The sequence below is a fragment of the Vanellus vanellus genome (genome assembly GCF_965231255.1).
Source record: "Vanellus vanellus genome assembly, contig: HAP1_SCAFFOLD_36, whole genome shotgun sequence".
Taxonomy (NCBI): Eukaryota; Metazoa; Chordata; class Aves; order Charadriiformes; family Charadriidae; genus Vanellus; species Vanellus vanellus.
In genome coordinates, this window is record NW_028127470.1 from 2,720,101 (window position 1) to 2,730,810 (window position 10,710).

The 10,710-nt window shown below is 46.7% G+C and overlaps 1 protein-coding gene across 1 annotated transcript; it reads right to left on the minus strand.

Annotated features, from left to right (window-relative positions):
• Window positions 1-671: 671 nt before the first annotated feature.
• On the minus strand, window positions 672-5,380 carry LOC309685254 (E3 ubiquitin-protein ligase TRIM36-like; the record flags this gene model as incomplete). The annotated part of the gene is made up of 6 exons (XM_082501055.1): window positions 672-973; window positions 1,259-1,552; window positions 2,096-2,220; window positions 2,872-3,125; window positions 4,058-4,153; window positions 5,234-5,380. Coding segments are annotated over 6 exons (1,218 nt in total), but the record flags the coding sequence as incomplete, so codon positions are not given.
• Between the last annotated feature and the right edge of the window lie 5,330 nt (window positions 5,381-10,710).

A 10,710-nucleotide genomic window follows, 5' to 3' on the forward strand; every position in this document is an offset into this window, starting at 1 on the left:
TTCAGTATGTTATACAGCAGAAGGCCAACACTTTTGTTAGATTCATGAAAAAGTTAAGAGCCCCTGGGAGATAGCCTCCCAGCCTGCAGTTCCTAGACACATCCAGGCTTACTACAACTGTAATTGAGAGCTGGAAATCTTTTTGCTGGTTTATCCACTGCACTTTGGCTTGTGCTCAGTAGCACTCCAGTGTCATATGCAAATCTATAGCCTGGGATGAGCCAGTGACTTGGAATCCACCATGACGCAAGCTACAGCAAAGACACACAGATATGCACAGTGAACATTGTACCTCTGAGTGGCTGCCAAACCTAGTATGCTAAGGGAATTAAGGCAGAATCTTACTATTGACAACTAAGCATTGCTTCAATCTTGCAAATGATGCTTTTTTTTCTCTTTTTTAACCTTCTTGCTTTAACTGACATATCTTGATATCTGTAGAAACCCGATTTCTTTCCCAGAAAGAAAGAAAATAGGACTCTGGACAATTAGAACATCTTCCTACTAATAGTAGAGGATGAACAGGACAACCTGCTTACACTATATCCTTCAAGCCACTTCCCACTGCTTAGGTTCATCTTGTATACTAATTGAGACCAGGCTCGCTCTTAATTTATTTTTTAAAAAGCCATCTCCTTATACAAAACATGTATTAAGCAAGAGTCTGCAATTTACCTTGGGCTGGTCACATCATGGGTATTATGGAACAACTTCTGTATCTTGTTGCTAGAAACAACTCCCACTTTCACCAGGTAGGAATAAGCTTCCACGTGAAAAGCCCAGAAGTGCTTCCCTTTGGCAATCCCAGTGTCGCCAATGATGTAATCCAGGGTTGTGTAGCATCCGGCCTGCATGCGCTCAGACCCCAGCAGTAGAGGAAATCCAGCCCTACTTTCCACAGAGGTTCTTCCTGGGTTCAGCAGGAGATGTTCACTGTTGTACCCGCATTTGTCATCAAAAAGAAAACTGAGAACTGAAAAACAGCATCCCAAAAAATTTTCTCTTAGTTAAGTATTTCTGTGCTTATAAACTATATTTTAAGTCATGCTGGCACTAGAATTCCTCGCTTTTAAAGGCTACCGGGAACATTACGCAAGCTAACACAGTCTCAGTATGCTACCTACTTAACCTGTTTGTTAACAGTGCTTTTAAACATTTATACAACCGGTAACAGTGTAGTAGAAGTCTGGGAGCTACTGGAAACCACCTACAGCTCTTAACACCACCAGCAGCTCGTGGACATAAGAAAACCCAATACCTGGGGCTGGAGGCGTACGCAAGATAACTTCTCGGCTCCAAGGGCTAGAGATGGATCCTTTATATCCTCGAACTCTGAAGGCATAGCTGCTGTCGTCATCGAGATCAGATCTTACTTTGCTCTTGCTGCAAACTTCGATCTCCTGCCACGTTGTACTCTCCTCTTCTCTATTAAGCTTATGATACTCAAGAACATAGATATCAGCTGAGTCTGTCTTCCCAGGGCATTCCCAACTGATCAGAGCTTTGTTGTACATTTTGCTCTGCTCTTCATTGATTTCTGGTATTTCTAGACCTGGAATGACAGAGATTCAGGAAAAAAAAAACCTCAAATGTAGATACATGTTGTTTTAGAATTAAACACAGAAGCCCTTTGTTGAGTGGCTACAGCACTGGGGGGACAGTGGGGGGGGGGAAATCTGACTCAGTCAAAGAGTGCAGATGAGGATGGGTCTGTTCATGCACTTAAATCCTTTCTGGTTTTACTTTGAAAGTTGTATTATTTATTTTTGCTGGCAACTAAAAAACCATATAAAAACCTATTCTTTTCTGTCATGCAATCACGACAAAAAGCTGCTAGGAAGACCTAGTATTACTTAACTACAATATTTTGGAAGCCAATGTAAACTGGTTCTGAATGCCATGGCATCTTAGCTTCTTTATCAAAGCTGAAGCTAGCATTGCTGCCAGGTAACGCCTTGTGAATCACAGAGGCAGAAGGGACAATGCAAGTCACAAGATTGAGTTCTGCAACTGCAGCCCTGCACAAGTTTTGCCTCTTTCCAGAGAAGCCCTTAAAGCTATAACTCAAGAAAGACCTGATGCTCTCATAATTTGCCATTGGAATGGAAGGACAAGTCACCAAGGATCTCTTCTTGCTTGGCTATGTCCATCACAAAGTCCTCGAAAGTAGTTTCAGCTGCTGGCTTGAAGCTCTTGAGAGATTCAGTAGCTTTTTGGATTCTGAAAGCACAGAAGCAGAGGGATGGCAGAAGAGGGAAAAAGGAATTCACATGGGTGCATTCCTTAAAGCAAAACCGCTAGGTTTTGCTTTAAAAAAAGTTCTCTTTTCAGGTACTTACTCATGTGTCCCAGAAACTTGTCTCTCTAGACAGAATTAAAATGCAAAATTTAAAGGCCTTTTGTACATCAGTGTAAAGATAACTAACAGGGAATCTTTTGGTTGGCAGAGCATTTTAACAATTTGGGGCATTACATTCAAAGAACAAAATAGGTGTGAAGCGCTAATGGAGCACAACTATTCAGATCAAAGAGTTTAAAGCCAGAAGAGACCTGTTAGATTAACTTGCAAATACCCGATGCAATCTCTGAGCAAAGGACTGTATCAGTGAGCTGAATGGGTTACCCTTCCACTGCAGTCCTACTGAAGAAGGCTAGGCGTTGGCGCAGGACAGAGCCCCTCCTCTGGGCTGTTTTTTAACGCACACTGTAATATAGGAATTTCTACTGAATGGTACCGGGACCGCCTCTGAGGCTCTGCAACACAAAGTACTTGCATTCAGTACTTTCCTAGCAGGTGTCCAAAGAATATGACTGACCAGACATCCCTGGAACTGTACCTGTACCTCGAACGGAAGATCATTAATAAGATACCTGACGTGAAGTTGTTTTGCTGTTTGAACAAAACAAGATGGATCGGTTTCTTTAAGCAGTTCTTGAGCAAGTCCTACAAGGCCATTATTTTCCAGGAGCCCTTGAGATTCTTCTGCTTGTGTTTGCAATTTTTCCAGCCTTAAATTCTTAGAAGCTTCAATTGCCCTAAGAGCTGCGGATTTCTTCTCTTCCAGGACATGAGATAATTTCTCAAAACTCTGAGATGCTTCTTCTTTAGCTCTTTCACTGTTGCACTAGGAGGGAACAAAAGACATTTTAGACGGATCCCACAGCACTGTGGCTGTGTACAGAAATGTACTTAGGGTTGTTCAAGAGATCAGAGCAAACTAGTCATCTGTTTGACTGACAAGACTAACGAGCTTTGTTATGCTCTTCAACACTGAAAATGCAATCAGCACTGCACCCAAGCTAGTAAGCGTCTCCTACGTTAACACAGAGAGGAAAGAGCAGGAAATTATTCCTCCGATTATGTATTGAGTTACGCACAGCGTTTGTCTAAATAGTTCATGGAAAAGCACTGTAAAAGCAAGTCAGCGTCTGAAGTCTTCATGCCCAAGACCTAGGTGCTCTTCCACCTTCCCCAGTCACCCTGAACTGGGAGTCCAGCCCAGTTTCTCCCCTATGCCCTGTAGTGCCACCTCTGATGAGTGCCCTGGATAAAAGGAACTATGAAGCACAAAGGCCATCTGCAGCAAGATACAGGCAGGGCCAGGAGCTCCTGCCAATTTTTGCCATTGCGTTTTTCAGCTCGTATGTGAGCTCCCAGCTCTGACTCTTCTGCAGGGAGATTTTGCCCTTAATTCTGACTTCACTGCAACATCCTCAAGGTAAACAGACAGCATAAATTGTGCAGCACCACTCATATGCAAGAGCTGTAAGTCTAACCCACCTCTCTTTGGGTAAGGTATCAAATAAGCTTTATGTCAATTAAATTCACAGCAGCACCCAAAACTTAACTTCCCTCTGTAGGTTGCCCAAATTTCCCACACTGTCAGGATTAGGTCTTACCGTCTGTGACTCAGAACCAACACAAACTGTTCAGAAATGGTTTTGCTGGCTAACAAAAAAAAACCCCAAAGGATCTGGAACACTTCACTGTTCCATTTGGAGTCCCTGCTGTGTCCTTGCAAGGTCCATCCCCAGACAACCCACAAGCCACTCTCACCTCTGTTTCTTTCAGCAGCAGATCCAGCTGCGTGATGCGAGCTTTCACCTGGCTCTCCTTACTGATGAGGTACTCGATATCTTTTGAAAGCTTCTCCTGTTAAAATAAAACAGCAAACTGGCAGGCAGAACAAGGGCATCCCACCCAAACTGACAACAAGCACAGGTGGGCCACCCAGCCAGCACTCAGTTTCTGTAGTTACGAGGACAAGAGCCTGCCATCAGTTATGAGCAGCAACCCTGCGGAGAACTGCTCAGTGACCCGCCATGACTGGCCCGGGACATCAGGCCACTGCCATGTGCAGGACTGGTGGCACAGCCTCTGAGGAGAAGAGGTGACAGCCTCAGCTGGCTCATCCTTCCCCAGCCACAGCAGTCACCTTCTCTCTTAGGCTAGGAACACGAGTCTTCAAGACATTACCAGAACTAATAGAAAAGCCTCATAGGTTATTAACTCATCTGTAGTAAGGTTTGCTAGAAAAATGAGTGGTTGGAAACTTGAACTTAGGAGTGTCTCTGCACTTCCTTAGTTGCAAGAGTTAACAGCTGTACAGGAAAAGCCTTGCAAACAGGCGAGGAGGCCAAAGAGCAGAAGGCAGGCTGGGATGGGCTTTTTTTTTTTTTTTTCTCTCCTGTGAGCAAGAGAGGAAGCAAAGGAAGAAGAGGAGGCAGCAGCAATCATTCTTTAATAACAAAGCAGTGTTTGTAAGTCTGCCCTGTTGTATGGTGCTTAGGGAATCAACAGCTCTGCAACTTCAAAAACATACAGCGTCCCAGCAGATAACTGCCGATGCAGATTCTTCAGGAGTGCTTCTGAAGTATAAGCTAACCCAAGCCACAAGGACACTTGCCTTAAAAAAGCCAGATTGTAAACCATTAACTTCTTAAACCTTCTGCATTGGTCAGTACTGATGCACAGTTGGCTAACATAAGGTGGAAGCGCTTTTAAGGGGTTCTGTTTGAAGCCTCATAGAAAATATAGTTTAGTTTCTTAGCCGCACACTATGTCACACTAATATATACATTAACAGATGTTGCACAGCAGCATGCCTCATGACTCGTTCAGTGTCCTCCAAACACACGTCCTGGCATCCTGCCAGGGGAAGTTTGCCCTTAAACCCGAGGCTCAGTGCTCTTCCCCCTTCTTAAGGCCAGGTCCAACAATATTTACTTTTACCTTAAAGGTTTTGTAGGCAGTGCTTATGGTTGTTACTCTGTGGTTTGCATGACATCCACCCGGTTTACATAGACGACAAACAGGCCTTCTGCAGGTTTCACAGTACATGTTTACCCTCTCCATCTCATGTTCTGGACACATCAAAATCTGGAAGAAAAAAAAAGAGAGCAGAGAGAATGCAGGTGTCCTTCCAAAAACAGAGGTGCTCAACAAACCGCCAAAACACTCAATTATCCCACAGCAGCGTCTGACTTATCAGTGGGTATTTTTTATATTCTGTTTATCTTCCACCTTTTACATTTGTCCATGCCAGTGAAAGCCAGCAGATGAAAACAAACAGTTTCACCAGGTTTACAGTGAGTGAACCTGTAGCAATGTCTGTGTACACATCACATAGCCTCCATACTGCAATCAACCATTTTGCTAATCCCTGAAGCTGTCTGCACACCTCAAGCTCCCCGCACTCCAGTTCGGAGATGTAAATGCAATACAGAACATGTCCACCCTGTCAAATTTAACCCTGTTCACACCGGCATCTCTTGAAACAGCTATGAACTGTTTCTTAAAGCAAGAGTTGACATAATACTGTAATGACTGAGGTCTAAGCTAGACTCTGACCAGCCACATAGCCATTGCTCTTGGAGCAACAAATGAAACGCAGCCACCACCACCAGTCACAGCCATCTTAAAGACAAAAGGCCCCAGTGTTTCAATTTTTCTGTCTGACTCCAATTACAAGTTGCTCATGCTGAGCGCTAATTCCAGCAACAGCTTAAACAGCACTGTAAAAAACCTGGTGTTCACTAAAACTCATCTTTCAAAAACTGAGCGTGTTGAAATAACTGCTCAAAGAGGGAAAAAGTGCCGCTCAACTCCAAGATCGTGCAACAGATAAAGCCATCTAAAAGGCACATAAAGTAGCATAAACACGGACACTCAAAGCTAAGGTTGCAGACCATCTCCAAAACCAACTCTCAAGCTCCAAATGTTATCTTAGGCTATGGTGAAAAGCCCAAAGACAAAGGAAATGTTCAGGAAAATTAGCTGTGCAGGCAGACATCTCCAAAAACTGCAGTCATGCTGTTAGTCTGTGGAAGCAGTTTTTCCACAGCAGTGCACAGTCACACCTAACGGAAACTGCACACTTGTATTCATCTCCTCGTGTAAGTAAGAATTACAGCCTGCAAGCTAGAGACCGAAGAGGTCAGCAGATTACCTTGTCTAGTTCTCTCAGAATTCAAGAACAATCAGCCCAGTATCTGCTTCTCCCATCCCCACCACACACGTTACAAAGTGCTCTCCAGTCTGGTTGTGAATGAAAGCGGGTTTATGAAAGGTGGGTTAACCTTGACCAGCAGCCAGACAACAACCAAGCTGCTCACTCGCTCCCCGTCCTCAAGATGATACGAGGGGAAAGATGATCATGGGTCAAAACAAAGACAGGGAAATCACTTACAAATTATCAGTTCATTGCCAAGTCAAGTAGACTTGGATAGTCAGAAACTACGACTAAATATTTTAGATCATTTCCCCACCTCACTTTTTTTTTTTCCCCTAGGCTCAAATTACTCCTTCATTTGCATTTGCATTTCTTCTTCTCACTCCCGCCTGGAGAGGCACACGAGGGATGGGAAATGGAGGATTACAGTCAGTGCATAACACTCCATCTCTGCTACTCCTTCCTCATTATAAGTTTCCTCTCTTCATCACAGGTCCTCTCCACAGGAGACCAAGGTGTTTGTGGCCAAGGGGACCTGTTCTCATTTCTTTCTGTCTTACTTTTGTCCTCTACACTCACAGAATGGGTGAGGTTGGAAGGCACCTCTGGAGACCGTGTAGTCCAAGCCCCAGCTGAGGCAGGGTCAGCTACAGCAGGTTGCTCAGGACCTTCTCTCGGTGGGTTTTGAATAACTCCGTTATTAGAGACTCCACCACCTCTCTGAGACACCTGTTCCAGTGTTTCTTCACCCTCAAAATTCAAAGCTCACTGGGAACTCCTGAGGGTTTGGAAGATCTCCATTGGTGGAGAGTTAACAACCTCTTTGGGCGGTTGCAGTGTTCCAGTGGTTCCAGAGTTTGACAACCTTCCGAGTCTACTCACTGGGAACTCCTGAGGTACAGTTGGCTCCCTTGCCTTCATTCCCTCCCATCAGGCATTGAGACACCTTAATAAGGTCTCCCTGAGCCATTTTTTCTCCAGACTGAACAGCCCCAGATCTCTCAGCCTGAAGAGGACTTCAGGTGTGTAGGGGCCATCGTGTCCACAGGCAGGTCCATGAAACTCTCCACGACAGCAGAGACAGGAGATGTGATGGGACACCGTACCACAGACCTATGGCACATCCTCCGCTTGAACGGCAGGTAACCGTGGCTGAAGAAGACACCAGAGGGGAAGGAAACACTGGAAACTCTTGGGGAGAGTGAAAGAGGGAACGGGGAAGGAGGGCTAATACAACAGTGACAGGAAAGGAGAAGAGACAAATTGTCCCTTCCCAGGGGCGGGCTCACAGGGGTCGGGCTCACAGGACACAGCCAAGGGGGGTGAAGATGTCCATAAGAGCGTCCCACCCTGTGCCTGAGCTCTGCTTCCAGCAACAATGGCCCAAGGAGCTGCTCAGACATGCAAGTTTATGCACCTACCTTCAGACAGCGCTGAGTAAGAAAGCAAGGCCTGGAGTTACTAGGAACCAATTAAGGAAGCTAATTATGGCCTTCAAGCATGAACTGAAGTCCTCCAACTTCTCCAATAACCAAAGCACCCACTGAACCTTGCTCCCAGACAGAACCGCTGTCCTGAGGATAACAGTTATTGCCCACCATGTCAGGGATGAGGTGGACTCTCCTTCCCAGGCCCAAGGGGGTTAAACCCACACCTTAGACTGAAATAACGACTTTTCAGAGCAGCACTGGCACAGTTGGAAGCCCATCATCACCTGAAGGGCTCTGAGCTTTGCACCAGGCCAGTGCCCCTGGACGCCACGGCCGCGGCACGAGGAAGCAGTGACTCGGGGCACTTACAGTCACCGTGAGGTTCTCCCAGGTGATGCCAGACACATTGATCTTGTTGCTCTCCCAGAACTGCAGGGTTTCGTTGCTGGGATGGGTCGGTGCCTCACACTTACAGCTGGGAGGAGAGAAGCCAAGACAGAGGTGAGGGGAAGGCGATGGAGGTGCAGCCCTGAGCTCCTGCCAAGGGGCAGCGGCACTTTAGGAGGAAGAAACCCACTAGGAGATGGTGAGGAAGTCCAGCTTGCTGTGCGTGTGCACAGGGTAGGCCTCTCGCAGGTGACTCAGCTTCTCCAGAGCCTCATAGATGAAGATGATGCAGATGAGGGAGGCGAAGGCTTCTTCGGTGAAGCGGGTGATGTAGCACACCAAAGAGCTAGCGTCAGTGGCCACCAGCACCATGCAGAGGAAGGCGGTCCACAGCCCAATGCACGCCGTAGAGAGAGGTAGAAGAGTGCGTAGTCCCTGGGAAAGCAAAAGAAAACGCAGGGTGGAAAGGGCAGCAAGAGGCTCCGAGCCGTGCCTTCCTTTGGGGAAAGTCGGCAGCAATTCAGGAGCGTGTCAAGGCTGCAGATGGTAAATGCAGTTTCCACGTCCTACGACAGACAGCCTCGGGGCTGCGGCGCAGGGTGTGGGCCCGCAGGAGGAGAGGCCAATTATTTAATTATCATTCTTTAACAATTACCTTGTGTTAATGCCTCGGAGGCTAATTGAGGTCAGGTCCCTGTTGTGGAAGGTGGTGTTCTCCCACATCACCCCGATGCCCTAACAGCGAAACCGGCTGGGTTTGCACCCAGTTACCTGCTGCCAGCAAGTTGGGGCTTCATAATAAATTTAATTGCAATAAGAGAGGTTAATCTCCCATCACAGTTGCCACAACAAAAAGACTGCCATGGAAAATATCCATTTTGCCTGAAAAGCTCCTGCTTTTTCAAAAATCATCAAAACATTTGACCAGAGAACTGTTTGGATATGTGGGTAAAATATATTTCCACTTCCAGCAAAAAACATGCAAAAAAGTGCCCGAGTTTGTACTGAGAGGAAAGCAAATCTTCCCTCATTCCCAAACCAGAGTCATTTGTCTCATCTTCCCTGTGCAGCCCATCTCGGGCATCCATATCCTTGTGGTTTCTCCTCCTCCTGCTCTTTCACTTTAACTCTAAAAACCCTGAACCACCCATCCATCCTTCAGAGACCGAGGGCTCCTGCACCGTCACATACTAAAGCAGCAGCGCGTGATGTCTGTGACACAGAAGACAACTTAAATCTACCAACTTCCACTAAGAAAAACATCTTTTCTCCATCCCTGCCTTCTTCTGAAGGCGCTCGCAGCACCTGGCCGCAGCAGCCAGCCTTACTTGCAGAATTTGTAGAGGATCTTCTCGAACACGAGGACGGGGCCGGTGCTGCCGAGGATGGCGAGAGGTTGGCCAGCAAAGAGGAAATACACCACGCCGGTCACGGATGCGCCCAGCAGCGACTCCATGGCCCTCTGTCCAGGGAAAAGAGGCAGCAGCGAGTAATTAAATCATTAGAGGGAAAACCACAAGTGCAAATTCACTGCAGCAAGGACTTTTGCATGAGTGTTGTCCTCCCTCGTGCCACCCAACAGAGAGAGGTGCTCACTATGTGGCTGTTGGTCGCCTCCCCCAGCAGTCCCCCAAAGGTGATTGATGACGGGGGACATGCAGGCACAGTAGAGGAAGAGGAAGGACGCCAGACACTGCAGGCTCAGACCATCCCGAAAGTCCCTCCAGAACCAGGGGGCTTTTCGCTTCACATCCCGGATCAAACCTCCAAAGAGCCTGGAGGAAGGAAAAAAAATTAAACCATTTTCGTGGAAGACCACGTTAAGTTTTCTTGGCTGAGGAAGGACAATCGCAAGCACAGAGTAACTTCCATTGCTAAAAAGAAGTCTCCTTCTCCCATTTTAGCCCCAGTAGAAACTGAGGCATACAAAAAAAACACAGAATCACAGAATAGTCAGGGTTGGAAGGGACCTCTGGAGATCATCTAGTCCAACCCCCCTGCCAGAGCAGGGTCACCTACAACAGGTTGCACAGGACAGCGTCCAGGCGGGTTTTGAACATCTCCAGAGTGGGAGACTCCACAACCTCTCTGGGCAGCCTGTTCCAGTGCTCCACTACCCTCAAAGTGAAGAAGTTCCTCCTCATGTTAAGATGGAACTTCCTATGTTCAAGCTTGTGCCCATTACCCCTCGTCCTATCAATGGGCACCACTGAAAAAAGACTCCTCCCATCCCTCGGGCATCCTCCCTTTAAGTATTTGAAAGCATTAATAAGATACCCCCTCAGTCTTCTTTTCTCTACACTAAAGAGACCCAAGTTCCTCAGCCTTTCCTCATATGAAAGATGTTCTAATCCCCTAATCATCTTCGTAGCCCTTTGCTGGACCCTCTCCAGCAGATCCCTGTCTTTCTTGAACTGGGGAGCCCAGAACTGGACGCAGTA